At 37.1% G+C, this 17,993-nt stretch overlaps 1 protein-coding gene across 2 annotated transcripts in view; it reads left to right on the plus strand.

Moving 5' to 3' along the window:
* COL4A3 (collagen type IV alpha 3 chain) overlaps positions 1–17,993 on the plus strand; it is a 61,966-nt gene that overhangs the window by 23,602 nt on the left and 20,371 nt on the right. For both annotated transcript variants that reach the window (XR_011811307.1, XM_027464711.3), the window contains exons 13-29: positions 511–588; positions 1,490–1,552; positions 1,786–1,842; positions 3,751–3,795; positions 5,244–5,297; positions 5,702–5,743; positions 7,106–7,193; positions 8,790–8,825; positions 9,220–9,384; positions 10,504–10,596; positions 11,706–11,801; positions 12,169–12,239; positions 13,339–13,527; positions 14,484–14,652; positions 15,793–15,885; positions 16,229–16,333; positions 16,840–16,937. Coding sequence is in view for 1 of the 2 variants with exons in the window: in XM_027464711.3 (XP_027320512.3) it covers positions 511–588; positions 1,490–1,552; positions 1,786–1,842; positions 3,751–3,795; positions 5,244–5,297; positions 5,702–5,743; positions 7,106–7,193; positions 8,790–8,825; positions 9,220–9,384; positions 10,504–10,596; positions 11,706–11,801; positions 12,169–12,239; positions 13,339–13,527; positions 14,484–14,652; positions 15,793–15,885; positions 16,229–16,333; positions 16,840–16,937 (1,542 nt within the window). In the remaining variant the exon portion in view is untranslated. The remainder of the gene's footprint in view (positions 1–510; positions 589–1,489; positions 1,553–1,785; positions 1,843–3,750; positions 3,796–5,243; positions 5,298–5,701; positions 5,744–7,105; positions 7,194–8,789; positions 8,826–9,219; positions 9,385–10,503; positions 10,597–11,705; positions 11,802–12,168; positions 12,240–13,338; positions 13,528–14,483; positions 14,653–15,792; positions 15,886–16,228; positions 16,334–16,839; positions 16,938–17,993) is intronic.

The following is a 17,993-nucleotide window of genomic DNA, read 5'->3' on the forward strand; positions in this document are numbered from 1 at the left end:
TGCAAGTGCATGCAGAGACATTCCCTTGGCTTAAAATCACTTACAATCATAGCTAATGTTTTGTTGAGCTCTGCAGGAAAGATCATATTTAGGACTTTCCCTGTTCTAAAAGATCCATAGTGAAAAAGTGCACTGAGTACAGGAAAGCTAATTTTACCTGACAGCAACATGTGACAATCATCTACTTACAGTATACAGACTGCATTTCTGAGAATGTCACTGAAGGTGCTTCATATATTTTTGTTAACTGAATCTAATCAAATTGGGAGAAAACTGATAATTGTTTTAACTATCAGAGAAATCGTAATTAATTTAGAGATAAAATTGTATTAAAAACACTCTTTAAGCTAATTCTAGATACTTTAAAATGTCAGTATATGCATTTTTAGATTTCTTACCTAGGAGAAGGCTTGAAAAGTTTTTACAATGTCAAAAGCATAGCAGTAGTAATTTGAAATAAAGACAAAAACACACAGCTTATAATTGCTTCATTTTTATCTTTCTTTTAAGGGTGACACTGGATTAACTGGACCCCCTGGACCACCAGGAACCGTTATTGTGACATTAAGTGGTCCAGACAACATGACGGTAATAAAATTGTCAAAGATGACATTTAGATAAGCCATCTTACTGTTTTTTATCCACCCATTTCCTTTCATCCATCCTAACTTTTTTCAGATTTATTTAGGTAGATGCAAATTTCTTCTTAGAGCATGTGTATTCGGCTCAGCTGAGGCCCTGTATATTCACACACTCATCTGAACAATTCCAGTGGAATGTTAAATGCTCATTAGTAACCCATCTGCTGTGGATCTCTGAGTACATGAAAAGTAAATCACTTATAGCTTCACCAAATCAACACAAGTTTTTTGATAGGCCATCAAAGCAACAACTGTGATGACCTCTGGGCCTCGTCACTGAAAATACCAGGATTCTGAGCTACTGAGTTTCACAAAAGCTTACAAGTTGTTCATATACATTTCAAAGTTTGTTTTCTCATGTTTTTACTGGAATGTGAGTAACCATAGAAAGTGTTGGAAAAACAATGAGTATTTGAGGAAGGAAATACTCTGAATCAACTTTCATTGTAAATAATGTTTTGTGCATTAATAGTCTTGCATTTTGTCCTTTTGTAGTACTTAGACAGCAGTTCTTGATATGTGGTTTTATATGTTCACATGTTAACTGAAACAACTTTTCAACCTGTTTTTGAATGTTTTCCTTATTTAAGCTACATCTAATCCATGGAGTTTTCAAAACTTCTCTGTTATGGGCTAGAATAAAAACTGATTTTTGGCATCAAAATTATATCGGGGATGTACTTTGCTGATGCAAAGTTTCTGTTTCTTTTAGTCATTTAAGTAGAACTATCTATGCTTAAGTAAGCTTGTTAGTAAGGTTTGGCTTTCCTATTTGTAACACATAAATGTTTTCGTAAGCACAGAAACATCCCAGAGACCATGCTAGATTTTGACTTTCTGTGTAATAGGACTTGAAAGGAGAGAAAGGGGAAAAAGGATCAAGAGGACTTCCAGGACCAATGGGGTTTACAGTAAGTGACCAGAATAAATCCCTTAAACCCAGACATTCAGGCAGCATCACCTACTAAATGCTACTCTTTAGAGTCCCATATTTATGCTATTTATTCTGACCTTTAAGTATAAATACCTATTGATGACATTATATTTGTACTTTTTTTAAAGATTAAAAAATGATAAAAGATGTATTTAATTTGGAAAATGTGACCACAATTATCAAAATATTCTGATGGTGTTTTTGTTACAGGGGCCAGTTGGTGATTCTCAAAGTGAAAAGGGTGACCGAGGAGAACCCGGAGCACAGGTATGTGGAAAAAGCATTTATAAATAAGTTAGAGAATTAAATAGGAAGGTACCACTTGTTATTGAAATGACTTCCAAAGTTTCACATAAAAACTTCTCAACAAAAGGTTCCTGTTCATGGTAACTAAACATGTATGAATTTCTAACAGTGTACCAATTTATAATCAAAAAATTATAGCTTTATATAAAATTTATAACCCTAAAATACTCAAATAATAATGTTTTGTGACATTTTTCTGAACAAAACATTCTAATCCCTCAATTTCAAATAATTTTTCAAAACAATATTAAGAAATATCTCTTACTGTCTTACTTATCTTAATGTCTAACATAAACACATTTTTAAACTTTTCCATGCTTATTGTGGCTATAATAATTTTTTTCATGCAAGAAAGGTTAACAATGGAGGACTTGTACTATCTGTAGATTGCTCTTTCTTCACTTGCGTGGTGCTTTAACAACAATGATGCTGTAGACCAGCCCAATGTTTACTTTTATTATTCCTATGCATTATGAAAAATTGAAGCAGTAACTCAGACAAAAATTTAAAGTACCAAAATTTCTTGCCATCCAGGATGTATTGTCATTTTTCTATCTTCTGTATTCTGTATTATGTTAACAGTATGCAAAACTTTACTAGAACTCGTCTTAACTGACCTTTCACATCCTCTTTTCTGGAGAAAGTAGTAGAACACTCTTGCTTTTCTAACAAACTGTGTTAAGACATTGACTGACCAGCCATTCTAAAAAAAAAATATTACTACAATATACCAAATAAGTGTGAATTTCATGTTCTAGAAAAAAAGGATCATTTTGTGCAAATAAGTTTGAGTCACTAGTGATATCACTGCTACTTCCAGCTCCCGCTCTTCTCTTAAACCTTAACCTTTGGTTAAGTTCTGCCATCTCTTCAGTATTACTGGTTTTTCTGTTGCTTTCATCATAATTCATGGTCTGATCTTTTTTTTTCTTTTCTTTTTTTTTTTTAATTATTTTCATTTCCTTGGACTTATTCTGTGCAAAATAAACCTCTGAAATGTACTTTCTTTCCTGTTGTTCTGAACTCATAATCTTTCACCCCCCTTTATCTTGTCACTACCTTCCTGCTATTTTAACAAACCAACTTTTCCTGATTTCTGCCTTCAGGGTGTTAAGTTAAGGTATCCATAATTATTTTGTCATTTACTTCTGTTTTGCTCTCCGTTTTTCCCCCTCCTCTGCCTTCCCTTGTAATTTCTTTTAACAAACAACATTTTCGGGTTTTGTTTGTTTTTTTTTAAGTTGCTTAACTTCATGCATAGTTGCCACACTAGAAGCCAGGATGCCAGCAGAAAGCTGCCACAATGTACTGTACACTGTGGAAAACAACAGATATGTCTGGCACACTGCCTTCTCCTGTTCTCACTTTTCCATTTGCTGCCCTACTTCCTTTACCTTTGAAGTGCAGTCCCTATTCTTCTTCATTAAATAGTTTCTGTTCAAGCCATCTCTTAAGCCCAAATCCTGTAAGTCTTTCATATCTTTTTCCCTTTGGTATCTTTCCATGCTCATCACTAGAAGGGCTTTTAGCCACTGTATTGTTTGGTCATAGCTTGTCTTGCTCCTGCAGGGACGTCATTTTGCACCAAGCTTTGTGTACTTCCCTGGCGCTTTGTGCTGTTGAAGTGTCTGCCTCAGTTAATTCTCCATGTGAGAATGAATGTCCAGGGAATATCTTCCTCTGTTTTTCTAAACATTAATTCTGATTAGAAATAATGAACATTTAGTAAATACCCTAAGAGCTTTTCAAAATTAGTAAGAACCTAAAGTACAGTTACAAGCACAACATTTAGTTGTTATGCTCTTAGAATGCGATGAGACTTCTTTAGTTCTTTTTGATTTTTTTTTTAATTATTATTTTCCTCTGTAGGGTAAACCTGGAAAAGAAGGTGCCCCAGGTCCACCTGGCTTACCGGTAATGAAGGAAGCCTTCAAAAGGTCTTTTAAGTAACAGTCATCTTTATTTGGTGGTCATATCTTTCTGTCACAGCTTTTTTGCATTGTGGAATGTGTCTGGGGATGTTGATTTGCATACATGGTGAAACATTGCTTTTCATTAAACTGGCCTAGGGACATACCATGTACCCATAGATGTGTGCAGGAGAGAGAGGTTTGCTACATAGATCTTGTTCCTTCTGTGTAAAACAAAAAGACCTGTAGTTTGCTTCTGACTATCAAGTGAGTTTGAGATGGAGGTCAAATGAACACTTAGTTATGCAAAATTACTGATTTTCATTCTGGTTAGTCACGTTGAAATATTTGCAAAAGAGTTATATCTTCACTTCAGAAATCAAGAAGCAAAATGAATAATTTTAATCACTAAAATCAAAGACATCCTTTAAAAGGAGAAGCTATAGTCAGTGTCACAACCATCTTGGCCTGAAATGAGATGACTGATGGATATTAAAATCATCATTTTGGAGGAAGTACCAAAATATAGTTCATAAAATATATCATTTCATACCCAAAATGATCTTATTTGTATACTGGTTCAAAAGCTCAAGTTGTTGAATTGTCCTTGGAATGCTTATTTAGTTGGTTAAATACCAGTTCTTCTCTATTTAATTCACTTCCACTTCAATGATATCACTAGGGTCACAGTGACCTTACAAAAATCTTAGCAGAATTATTATTGTTGGTATAACCCATTTCATAAATATCTAACTAAAACGCCATCCTCATTGTGTCAAAACAACCTTAGCACCCAGTCTAAACACATTCCAGTCTGACAAAAAAAAAAAACTTGGAATGACAGTTTGCAAGACTCTACTGCCTTATTACTCAGCTAACAGAAAAAAAGCCTTCTGTCATGATAAAGACATGTCATTGTTCTGTTCCTGTTTCTACCTTTTACCAACTAGGGGTGCATTCAGCTCCATAAAGCTCTGCAAAATCCTTTTTGACACATACGTACACTTGCAGATAGTGCAGACCGCTGCTAAGGCTACTTTCTCTCCTGGTCTTGCTGACACCCTTCAGTAGACACTAGCTGGACAAGGTCTGCAAGATGGAGTTGATGAATATGAGAATATCACATTGTGTTCAGTTTCTCCCCTTTCAGGAACAGCAGTTTACAGAGGGAGGACAAACCAGAGCCTCTTACACTTGTGTTATCTGGAGTGGCTTCATCTTGGGATTGGTAGAATGTGCCATTGTAAAGGCAGGTTTGGATATGAGACCTGTGGTAATGCCTGCAGACATGGAACTTTGCCCTGTACCGAGTCTTACCCTGGAATTTCTTCCTCTGAGCAACTCATATTTGTGTTGCCATTGCCCTGAAAGATTAAAGCTTTCAATATTAAATTTGATTGATGACAGTGCTAAAAGATTTTTTCTCATAAAATTGTATACTGTCATCTGCAGGGACAAAAGGGTGAACAGGGCAAACCAGGAATGGCTGGCAGACAAGGAGCCAAGGTATTGTCTAATGCTTTTGTTGTTTGTGAGGATAAGGATAAGGTATGTTTGGGGGTTATTTTATATTCTTTTTTATCACTGTCACTACGATGTTTTTACATAGACAATATGTGTATGAGATGACAAGTAATGATATTGTGGAATGGGGAATTGGTCAGCTGAGATAGATGATATGCATGAACTGGTGTCCATCTTTGCCTGCTGGTGTACTCCTGTAATTTTTGGAGCATGTGGCTGAGCAGTCGTGGCAGGAACAGAGGACAGGGTGCTGAAGGACTGCTCAGGAGTAGAATTTAATCCTTTAATGTTATAAGCTATGTACTGAAATGACAGTGGTTATCAAATGTCATGTCATGTATTTATTTTAATAAATAAATTTAATCAATTTCTGTGCTCTAATGAAGGGGATAAAAGGCAACACTGGTCCGCCTGGAGCTTGTGGTCGAGTAAGTGTAAATTATCTTCACCAAGTCATGTGTGTAAACCATTAAAATAAGTCAAACTGACTGTATGTAGCAATAATGGATGCCATGGTGCTCTAACTGGGGTATGTCATTCTCAAAGTACTGTTATTGCTGGACATCTCGAAGGCATAGCATCTCCCTTCATGTAGAACTGGATGGAAGATCAACACCTGGTTAGATTTCACTCATTTCCAGCAGTTTTGGCAGGAGACTGGACTGTCACAGAACAGTTACAAACATTGCTGGAGCTGATTTTTTTAAAACCAAACTAATCAGTTCCAAAACAGGTGTTTTTAATTTGAAAATCCCAAGGTTCTTTATTAAAAAAACAAAATCAAAAAACATCAAACTAACAGATACTATGAGTACAATTTCTTTGTCTCGTTATGCTGTCTCTCCAGTGTCCTTCTTAAAGGCCCTGTGTGCATCTAATGGAAACTTTCTGCTCAAGTTGTCCAAAAAGAAATAACTTTAAATAAGCTGAATGGACTGTGATATTGACAGAGTACTAAAAACCACTGCTTTTCAAAAAATCAATAGAAGAAGAATAGAAATTGTATATTTTAAACAGTTTTTTATGCCTTTTAAAATTGGTGTTTTAGTAGTCCATTTAAATTTTAGTGTCATGTTTATGTGTCAAGGCACAACTCTTACCATAATCTTATTTTCAGGTAAAAGTGCCCATTCAGAATAATCCAGAAAAGAGCAAAAATTTGTAGTTAGAAAAAAGTAGAGCTATAGCTAATAGCATTTTGATTCTGCCTGTCATTTATATAAATTTCAAAATGTCATCATATTAAACTATAATAAATTGAGAATATTAATTTAATAGGAATTAATTTTGTATGCATTTGTGATTTAACTAGTTGATTTGTGTCTGTTTTCATGTATGATTACTTAAAAGAGTAGTTTCTGTATAGCTGAATCTGATTTGAAGCAGTAGAATAGACTTTATAATTCCTAGAGGTTTCTGTCAAGAATATTTTCTATCTTATGCTACTGTAATATTCCTGATTGGGTCTCTAAATCCCAATCTGCCTGTATAATTGCATCCACAGGCAGAGGAATTATTTGGGAATTAAGGAACTGGGCTGAAAATCCCAGCCCTCTCTATTTGTACAGGTCTTTTGGTATTATCTGTGTGTAACACAGGTAATGCCAATTTGATTTAATTTCTGACTACTTGTGAGTAATTAACATGTGATTAGGAAGGTCTCATGGTGTCACAGCATTGGAAAGATGAATAAGGCCATAACATTGTACTAACCAAATGGTCAGTATGAGGCACGGTGCTTTTCTCTTCATTCTTACTATTCATTCTTTTCTTACAATCTTTCTATTAAGACAGAGTATTATGAGTATGTAGTTGGTGATAAGGGAGATGAAGGACCCCCTGGGCCTCCAGGACCAAAAGGTCAACGTGGTATGCCTGGTGAGTAGCATATCACGACTACAATCTTTTAGCATGATGTTGTGGTGTAACCCCATGAGCAGCTAAGCACCCCTGAAGCTGAGTGAACAGCCGTTCACTCACTCCCTTGCCAAGTAGGATGGAGGAGAAAATAAATTTAAAAAAAAAATTAAAAAGGTAAAATTTGTGGATTGAGATAAAGACTGTTTAATAGGACAGAAAGGAAGGGAAAAGAATAATGATAATAATAACGATATATACAAAAAAAGTGGTGCCCAATGCAATTGCTCACCACGCGCCAACCAATGCCCAGCCAGTCCCTGAGCAGTGGCCCCTCTCCCAGCCAACCACCCCAGTTCTTATTGCTGCTATGGAATATCCCTTTTGGGTCAGCTCTCCCTGTTGTGTCCCCTCCCAGCTTCTTGTGCACTCCCAGCCTGCTCACTGGCAGGGTGATGTGAGAAGCTGAAAAGGCCTTGGCTCTGTGTAAGTACTGCTCTACAACAACTAAAACATTGGTGTGTTGTCAGTATTAAGTTTCTCCTAAATCCAAAGCACAGCACGTACCAGCCTCTATGAAGAAAATTATCTCAGAAGCCAGGATATGGGGGCTGTTTTTTTCAAAGGGTTTGTTCCAGGCTAGGTTTCTGAGCACACAGCAACCTGCTTCTGCCTTTCCGAGAGTATTTCCAAATTACTCCCATCAAATTTATCCTGAGATATGTCGTAAGATTTCTGTAAAAATAATGAAGCTGGCATACTTCTTTGTGCACATAATTGAGTTGAGCATCTAAGCTCACTCACATCCGATATAATGACTTTAGTGGATTACTGCATCAGTGTTACTTATGTATGCCATAGACAAAACGACAGAGCTTTAAGTTTCCTGATAAAGGTCATACTATTTTTTGTAGCCTTCAGAGTTTCTTATGCCATTTTTATTGCCTATCATCCCCAAATAATATTTTTGTTGTTGTTTTTTGTTTAGTTTGGCCATGCTGTAAAATTAAAATGTCTTGATTTATTATTTGAGCTGTGTCACAATGTAATAATAATTTGTGGGCTGAACTCTAAGGCAGCATGTTGTGAGCTATACCTCACACTCGCCAGCAAATGCTTGCCTACTGTATTCTGGTGTTCTGTTTTTATGAATATTCATGTGTGCAAGTGATCACGTTGCATTCAGTGAATACCTTTTGTTTTAATAAATCTACTTACATGCTTCCAAGGGATGACAAGAGGAGAGTTGAGCCTTGAAAAGATAATGCATTTTTAAGAAGTGGTATCTCTATTACAGCAAGTAATAGTGGCAAAAAAAGAAGGAAGTTTGCAGGCCTGTAAGCCCCTCTCAAGTAACTGGTGCATCCCCACCTGAGGATAAATGTGGTGGGTCCTATTCCTACCTCTTGTAAACACCCATATCTTGCCAGATTTCAGTGAGAATTGCCAGTGTGCAACAGTTGCATAAATGCTGTACGACTACTGAGGAAAAAAACAAATTCTTAAAAGATAAAATAAGCATAGAATGCAGAAGTGCAAAGATTGCAGTCAATGTTACTGAGTAGTGACTTTGCTGAGAATGGTTTAACTCAAGTTCTAAACATGTTGCTTTTGCAGGGCCACAGGGTCCTCCTGGAGGTGCTGGTAGACCAGGTATGTGTAATGCTCCAGTAGCACAAAAATTGTTCTTCCTGCCAGTTATAGCAAATCACTGTTGTGAAATCTTAATTTTGGATGTCTGTGAAGGCCATTTTTATTTAATCACTATGTGTACATGTGTACATAGGGATTAAATAAAAATAAAAAATGTCAGCCACAAGTTTTGATGAGCCAAGCATTTCAAGAGAGATTAAAGAACATTTTAAAATATCTTTACATTCTCATTGTGATTATTTAATATATCACAATGTAAAACAGATTCACGGTATGAACTTTGAAACCCTGGGTTTGTCTCTCACTCATTCTGGTGAGTACTTGCTTACTTTGCTTTGAAGTTCCGTTTTTTTTTTCTTTAACATCATTTTTGTATTTTTTCCTCTTTGGTTAGGTGTGTCAAGACCTGGTCTGAGAGGTCCCCCAGGATTTCCTGGCCCAAAAGGAAAAAAAGGAGAAAAAGGACAAACAGGCTTGTGCATTGTAGGCCCTCCAGGACTACCTGGGATTACTGGCAGACCTGGTTCTGTTGGATTACCAGGTCCTCCAGGAGAACCAGGTGACATTTCATTATTGTATATATAATGCACAGCAACAACTCCAGCTTATCTCAATTGCTGATGTATGAGATTATATACATATATGATTTATGGAGTATATCTTGAGTAAAGTGGTTAAATAGATTTATTTTTTTTTGAAATTTCACTTTAGAATATTCACAAAAAATATGTGTAGCAATTCTCTGTGCTCCATTTCTAATGATATTCTGTGGGGAAGGTACAATGACTTTCCAATATAAAGATTTCTCACTTTTTTTTTTTTAACTGTGACTAAAAATATACTACTTAGAAATACTACTTAAAAACAGGAAGGACTAATGAGAAAAAAAATCTGTTCTTAACTGTTCCAAAAATTGCAGTTCATCTGTAAAACTAAATTCAGAAAGGGCTAATCTAAAAGTTAGAAAAATCACTTGCATGCCTTCCTAGGTCTTAGTGGGCCTTAGAGCAGACTTGAAGTACTGGGAGCATGAAAACAAAGCAGTAGCAGCTTTGAACCAGCTGAGTAGTTTCAGTTCATACATCTTTTAGAAAGTGTATTAACCAGGAGTACCTCTTAAACTAGGAGTACAAACAGCATCGTATTTCCTTTACATGTGGTATGGCCAAAACAAGTTGTTTTCAGAAATAATACAGATGCAATGCTTATCTTTCCTCTCTTAAAATAAAAAATCTGTCCTCCAAATGATTGCCTTAGGAAGAGCTCAATATGTCATCTTTTTTTTTTCCAGAGTAATAGTAAATACAGCAGAATAATTCTGATAAAGATACTTGAGCAGGATTAATAATTTACAAATAAAAGTTTTCCATCCAAAGCTGGAAAAGAAAGAATTATGTTTCTGTTAGAATGTAAATACTTCCCAAAGGAGGAACTGTGCTTTTTAAAGGCAGCCCCCCAGCTAGACAGATAAATCTAGCAGTCTGCTGAGATTTACTTTAGAATCACCATATTTTTCCTCAAGTAATTCCAGTTAAAGGAGTTGTGGATTTGTCCAGGTAGTTCTCTTTTAAATGAATACTGTCTCCAGATCATCCTTGCACCTTTTTTCTGCCTTAGCAAATAGAGAATGTCTGAATAATCTGTAAATGTAATGGTGCCATGCTCATTTCATTCACAGGTAGAGTAATATTTAGAACAGGCCCACCAGGACGTCCTGGAGAGCCAGGGTATGCAGGACCTCCAGGACCTCCAGGAGATGTTGGCATGAAAGGTCAGTTACTGTGTTTATAGACTGTTTGAAGGACTGACATAGTGTTCACTCAACAGGGTGACAAAACTGTCAGGTAATCTTACGGTTTTGGAGCAAGCCCTTCCATATTCAAGAGAGCATGTATAAATTATGAGAAATTAAAACAGAGTGGAAAAAGTTCATGTTCATTCTTGGTACAGGGTTCTGTACATTTCACTTTCATGTACCACATTTTTTGCGTGGGAGTGTTTTCTCTGAATGAGATCAGGAACATATCATTATTGACAGTTACTGGCCTTTTCAACTGACAACTAAGATGCAGAGCTGAAAAATCATTTTTTCCATTTCTACTTCCTTTCTGAAAGCTACCGCTTAGAAGTTGATGGTACAATCCATTTATCTTCATAGATCCTCATGAAATTTTGAAATTAATTGACCTCTCAAGCTATTTGATGACTTCAGAGATTTTTAAAAAATTCATTAGGGATAGCAAGATGTCCTCCCTGTAAACAGTGACTGAGAACAGTGCCTGTGCCAGTGCCAAGCACCAGTTGTAAAGCACTGCAGCCAGGGTGTAGTTCTTCTCTGGACAGTACTTATTACAGGTTGGTGGGGTTTTTGTATTTCTGTGTTGTTATGTCAGCACTAATGGTTGTTCTTTGAAAGAAGGTTCATTCTGTGAATATAACCACAGGAGCTGCTAATTTTTGTTGGTTAAATGCCACCTGCTAGTCTTTGAAGTCACTCAGGCTGCTATGAAGCCATGTTAGTTCAAAGCCTGTGTGCCTTTCTTCTTTTGAGAGAATTTGGCCTATTGATAGAGTGTTTGTATCCAAATAGCTTACTGAAACCAGACTTGGAAAAAAAAAAAAAAAAAGAGAGAGAGAGAGAGATTTAAATTGTGTGTCCCTATGTTTTCAGTTAAATGTAATCAGTTCTGATTCACTGTCTGACCACAAGTGAAATTGTACTGTGTTGGAGGTGATCTTCCATCAAAATTAAGGTCACATGCCTACTGCTCTTTGACCAAGAGGTGTTGACCACCCTCTATAGAAAAAAAAAAATTAACACGTTAGTTCAGCTTGGGACTTGCTTTGTGTGGAACAACTAATGAATTGTATTCCTTCTAGGTGATGAAGCTTGCGTGTGTACTGATTGTAGCTATGTTCCGGGAACACCTGGTCTTCCTGGTTCGCCTGGGCCACACGGCCAGGATGGCATCCCAGGTAAATGATCTCAGTATTTCTAACAGGATGGTAGGAAATGCCACTGCTTTTGCTTTTAGCATGAGAATCAGGACAGGTATGAGCATGTCTGCATCGTGCAATATTCCAGATCCCAGAAGTAGCCCTGAGGTTGTGATGAGTGTGATAGCATAATGCAGCTCCATCTGCTGATGTGAGCACAAGCCCTGAAAGAGTTGAAGACTAAATGGTAATGGGCTTAGGTGCAGCCTGAAGCCAGGTCAGTCTATGCTCATGCAGTGAGTGTGAATGGGAGTAACATACAGGGCTGTGTGTGATTATCAGAGCTTGTCAAAATCCATTTCCTTATTTTCTATTTTATTTACAAAATATGTTTGTTCTTTTGCAGGTAGGGAAGGAATACAAGGTCCCAAAGGAGCTCCAGGTTCTCCAGGAGCACCAGGGTTTCCAGGAGCTCAAGTAAGACTTGCATTTTTCAAATTATTTTTCAGATCCCACAAGAATTTCATGGAAATGTCATGGCCAACATTAAATGAAGTGTCATATTAGGTGATATCAACAGTTTTCTGTTGCAGCCTCACCTTGAGTATTGTGTACAGTTTTGGGCTCCACAATGTAGAAAGGATATTAAGAAACTTGAAAGCTTCCAGAGGAAGATAACAAAGTTGGTATTAAAAAGGCTGGAGGGCATGTCTTATGAGGAGAGACGGAGGACACTTGGTTTGTCTAGTTTGGATGAAAGAAGGCTAAGAAGCACACTCATTGCTCTCTACAACTTCTTGAGTAGGGGAAATGGAGAGAGAGGTGCTGATCTCTTCACCCCGGTAACTAGTGATAGGATGCGAGGGAACAAGGGAACAGCACAGAGCTGTGCCAGGGAAGGGGTTCTGCCTGAATGTTAGGAAAAAGCTCTTTACTGTGAGGGTGATCAAATGCTGGGACAGTCTTCCCAGTGAGGTGGCTGATTCCCCATGTCTGTAAGTGTTCAAGAGGCATTTGGGAAACTTGCTGGAGTGGGAAGGCAAGCACCTTCCACAGACATACTACTTGGTAGTTCTAATTTGTGCCTGTAGTAGTAATAATTCTTGGGAGATTACAGAAAACACTGCCCAAAACAAAACTGTCATGCACAAGAATATATTGTGGTGGCTGTCATATAGATGCATAATTGAAAGAGCCTGCTAGCAAGTTTTTCCAGAAAACTCCCAAGAATTTGTGAGCCCAAGATCCCACTAGAGCCCAGTGTGCTTGAGTGCTTTCAGTTCCACATTGTGCCCTGAGGGGTTAAGAAAAAAGCACAGAAGTTAGCTACAGACAGACAGCTGTGGTGGCTCTGGTATCCCTAGGGAGATCTTTCCTTGTAGAGAACAATGTCCTCTCTAATCAGATTTTAAGGTGGTTTGTTTTTTTTCTTGTCCTTCTGCTTATGCCAGTAGTTGGAGTGGGCAGTTACAGAGAATAAGATACAAATAAGGAGAACTGTTCTTAGGTATTTAATTTAAAAAAGATAACATGAAAATGGTTGACATGTTTAGCACTGAAATTTTCTTTGTTCCAGGGACCTCCAGGTTTTAAAGGAGATCAAGGACATAAAGGATCAAAAGGTGAGCCAGGATACGTGTATCCAGAAGGGCCAAAAGGTGAGCAAGGAGATCCAGGGTCCAGGGGAGACAAAGGAAGAAAAGGTTCAAGTGGATTTCCGGGAAGATCTGGACCAAAGGGCTACAAGGGTTCTAAAGGTGAAGAGGTAGGTATGCATTGTTTGCAATTAACATAGAGTTCATGAAAAGCTAAGTCAGTGGTTGTATCTTGTATGACACTGTTCTACCTAGTCCAGTATTTTAACTGAGAATCATCTGCCTGACTTAGAGGTGCTATGCTCAACTATAGCAAACAGTACACGTAAGTGGAAACAAAAGAATTAGAATAAATATTCTTATGTAATACCAGGGACAAATGAGGCTAGTGTGGATGCATGCTGCTGCAAAGCCTCAGCAGTTTATTAGTTTATTGTGCTGTTAGTTTGGACATTTGTATTGGAGTGTTATCTTTGATTGCTCTGAATAATAAGACACGGACCAAAACCAAACAAATAAAAATAGTTTTTCTGTCTAGTCATAATGCTTGAAGTGAAATAATAGTACAAATAATACCAGTTTGGTCTTCAGGAATTAATCTCCCATCAGGGCTGAGAGAAATCACAAAAGCTGCGAGAACTACTTTAAGACTAGCTTTCTTAGGGCAGAGCTCTTGGATCAGCAGAAACAAAAAACTAGCAATTGTTGTTGCACTGTGTTGGCTGAGAAACTGTAAAAGTGATTCGGATATTGCTATTTTTAAACCTGACCCCCTAGTACTTAAGGCAAATGAGTGCTGAAATAGGTTTTTTCCCTAATGTGTTTTGAAAAATAAAAAAGTCACACAACATAATGCCATGGTAATTGAAAATCAAGCTGGTTTTGTACTTTTTCAATTTTAATAGAAAGAATGGATGAATGCCCTACAGTTTACAAGCATTGATATTAAAATTCTTATTTGTTTCATCACAAGTAAATTGGTTGAAAAAGTCCTGTTCAATCGGCAGAACTACTCTGCTGCTAAAATAGTATGAGATCAGTCATACAGAGAATCAGGCATTTTGTTGTGAAAGCTGGCACAGAGAGCAAGTAATGCTTGGTGTACAGACATATATATCGTTAATAGGGATTGCCTGGTACAAAAGGAGGTAGAGGACTACCTGGACTGCCTGGTAATCCTGGTCTCCCTGGAGAGATGGGGCTTCCTGGACCACCAGGATATGGACCACAAGGAATAAGAGGTTTCAAAGGCTCTAAAGGAGTACCTGGTCCTCCTGGATTGCCTGGAGAAGCTGGTTTGTAACTTACTGTTTTACTTTTCTTTACCTATGTTAAAGTTTTCAACTACAGAGAGAGATTGAAGGCAAAGACATAAATTATGAAATGTAGGAAGTTTTTTCTTGGGATGAGATTTCCAAAGCGTTGTTCCATCTTTGGTTTCACTAGAGATAATAGCAAAAGTCTTAGGGTCATAAGATCATTGAGATTGGAAGGAACCTTATGAGGTTTTCAGTCCAAACTCCTGCTCAGAGCAGGGTTAGCTATGAGATTAGAGAATGCTTACTTCAAGTCTTGACTGAATAATACTTGAAAACCTTCAAGGACAAAGACTACACAGAATTTCGGGGCAACCTGTTTCAGTGCTTGACTGTCCTCATCATGAAAAAAAAATTCTTTGACTATAGATCCATTTCTCATCATTAGTGTGAGCTAAGTCATCAGAAGAAAATATGAAGGACTTAATTACTTTGGAGTGCCAGAAACATACCAGTGTATTTATTTATAGACAAGTATAATCTGGAAGAACTTGAAGCTGGGCAGGAGAGATACAGTCAAGTCACTCCTTAAGAGAATTTTTGAATTTTAAATCCAGTGGATTCTGGGGATTAGTGCTTATAACTGCAGTGATATGTTGGGCACAATATACCCATGCTTTTGCTATTGACTGATATAAGATGTGAGTTTATTATCCGAAGGGATGAAACTTTCAGAGTGTGTCAATCTGAGTCTTTGTCACTCTGTCTGGGGTTGTCACATTGTATGAGGAAATGCACATGAATCACTGTTGGAGACTTTGCTAATTGTGAGTTTTTTTGTTTGTTTGTTTGTTTAATCTGTTCTGAGGGTCCTCGACCTGATGTTGACAATAACTCATATTCCCTACTTAAAATTATTTTGTGCTCTCTGGGTTTCTGTTAGACTGTAGGAGGGCTGAGAGAAGGGCTTGAGGTGGTCTGGGTGTCAATAAAATTCTTTTGCTTTATGAAGTCAGGGTTTGAAGGATTTTCAAAATCTGTTGGAGCCTCAGAAAGATGGAAACAATAGCAGACCAGATTTTTAACTAACTAGCTTGCTCATTAATATTTTAAAATTGCAAATTATGTATTTTTAAACTATTTCCAAACTGTAAGACTTTGATAATGTATTTACTGAAGGTCTGAAAGGAGAGACCAGTAGGATAACTCCATTGCCTGAATTGCCAGGACCTCAAGGACCAGATGGTTTACCTGGACCCCCAGGGGTGCCTGGTGAGTATGTTTGCTCAAAGGACAAAGTTAGAGATGACCTGATTGGGATTTGTCTACCAACTCTGGCCAGATAAAACTGTTGGGTTATTTTGGGAGAACTCTATGAAGGATTTCGTATCAAGGGCAAATTGCATAAAGACTTAACAGACTCGTGCACGGTTTGATACTGAGAACACAGAGATCACAATTAGCATTTTAACTACTGTGAAGTAAAAATAGTGTCTAAGTTCTAATGATACCATCTACACTCATGTCCTAATTAATAATGATAAGCTGGAAAACACCCCGTCGTCACGTGTTGTGTGGTAAAACAGACTGCAATTTACTTACTTTCTTTGAACAGGAAGGGTCGGAACAAACGGTCAGCCAGGTGATCCAGGACATCCAGGGCCAACAGGTGACACAGGCTTTCCAGGGCTTGGGTTTCCTGGAAACCCAGGTCCAAAAGGTAAAATACACTTTTTGATATTCTTTAAAAAAAAAAAAAAAAAACAAAAAAAAAACTTCTACCTTTTTTTTTTTTAAATCTGGATTGACAACATTCATCTTTAAAAAAAAAAAAAGAATGAGCATTAATCAGATGTCTTTCAGCTCTCGTGTAATTTACTGCCTTTGAGGGGTTTTTGTGATTTTGTTTTTGAAATATTTTGAAGTATTTGAGAGAAATAGAATACTAAAACTACTACAGTGTAGTTTTTTGAAGAGAACAGTGAGGAACTGGCATCAGAATAGGTTCACTCCAAATCAGTTACTTAATGCAGTATGTTTTTGAAGCACATAACTGAGCAGTGTTACAATGAGTGTTGAGGGAAGATGCAATGTGTCAAATGTATCAGGATTTTGTTTTCAGCTCGTGTAACCTACAATAGGGCAGAAGTCCATAACCACAGCCATACAAATACTCCATTCTAAAATAAGGGGTATTTTTATACTGACATATAATTCCTTTTGCAGGAGATAAGGGACTTACTGGAGGCAGAGGATCACCAGGTTGTGAAGGAAAAATTGGAGAGCCAGGACGAGCTGGAAATCTGGGACAACCAGGAGAAAAGGTTTGACTAGAAATACAGCACAGACTTTTCCATAGGTCCCATTCATTAACTGTGACATTAAGCAAATAAATTAATAAGTGCATGGAAAATAAGAGTTCCTGTATTTTCTGACCAGTGATGCACAAACTATAAAATGAAATATTTTATGAAAGAAGTTGTCAAGTCAAATTTTAACTAGAGATACGGGATTTCAGAACTCCCAAGTTGTTGGGATGTTTTGATACTTCAATTTTCAGAGCATAAGAAAAATACTGCATTGCTTACAGCAAAAAATTAAAGCCACAGTTTCTGAAGACATGGCTATTCAGAAATTACTGATGAAATATATAAAGGTAGCACTCTTGACTACTCTGTAATTAGGATCCAAATGTGAACAAAATAGTAACACTTAACTGTTTTGAAAAGGTGGCATTACTTTTTGTTTTTATGCCCATATGTCATTCTTTTATGTGTTTTTCTGATATGATAAAGTATGGGGATTTTTGTTTTGTTTAATTATTACTTACCCTGTGCTTGAAACCAGAACAGCTGGATTTGGAGTGACCTTTCTGGTCCAAATATGTAATCAATGACTGGTATAATCTCAGCTCTACTGGCCTGTTTTAAGAACATATTGATTTGCTCATATTCAAAACTAGTACCCAAAACAACAAGCAGTTTGGTCAGCCAATAAGAAAAAACATTTCAACTTTTCCTTTCAGGAAATAGACTTCAGATATTTATCGTAAAAACAGTCTTCATAGAAAACAATGTTCAGAAAAATTACAGGGGTAAAAATGCAGTAATTAAGTATTCTGAGACATATCTGGGTGCTGACTTTGATTATTTCAATAAATATTATGATGAAAATACAACTACCATGTAAAATAAAGGAAAAATTGTATTTGCACAAACTTTTACGTACAGGTCCAACACCTTACATAGTTACAGCAAGCATCGTAATGCAGTAACAGCCAAAGAGAAAGAGATGTCTCGTAATGCTCAGGAACAATTTCTTAGAGCAATGAGACAGTTCAAAAGCTGTTTAGACAAATTAATCTTCTGGTGTGGAACCTG

The sequence above is a fragment of the Anas platyrhynchos genome, chromosome 9 (genome assembly GCF_047663525.1).
Source record: "Anas platyrhynchos isolate ZD024472 breed Pekin duck chromosome 9, IASCAAS_PekinDuck_T2T, whole genome shotgun sequence".
Lineage (NCBI taxonomy): Eukaryota > Metazoa > Chordata > Aves > Anseriformes > Anatidae > Anas > Anas platyrhynchos.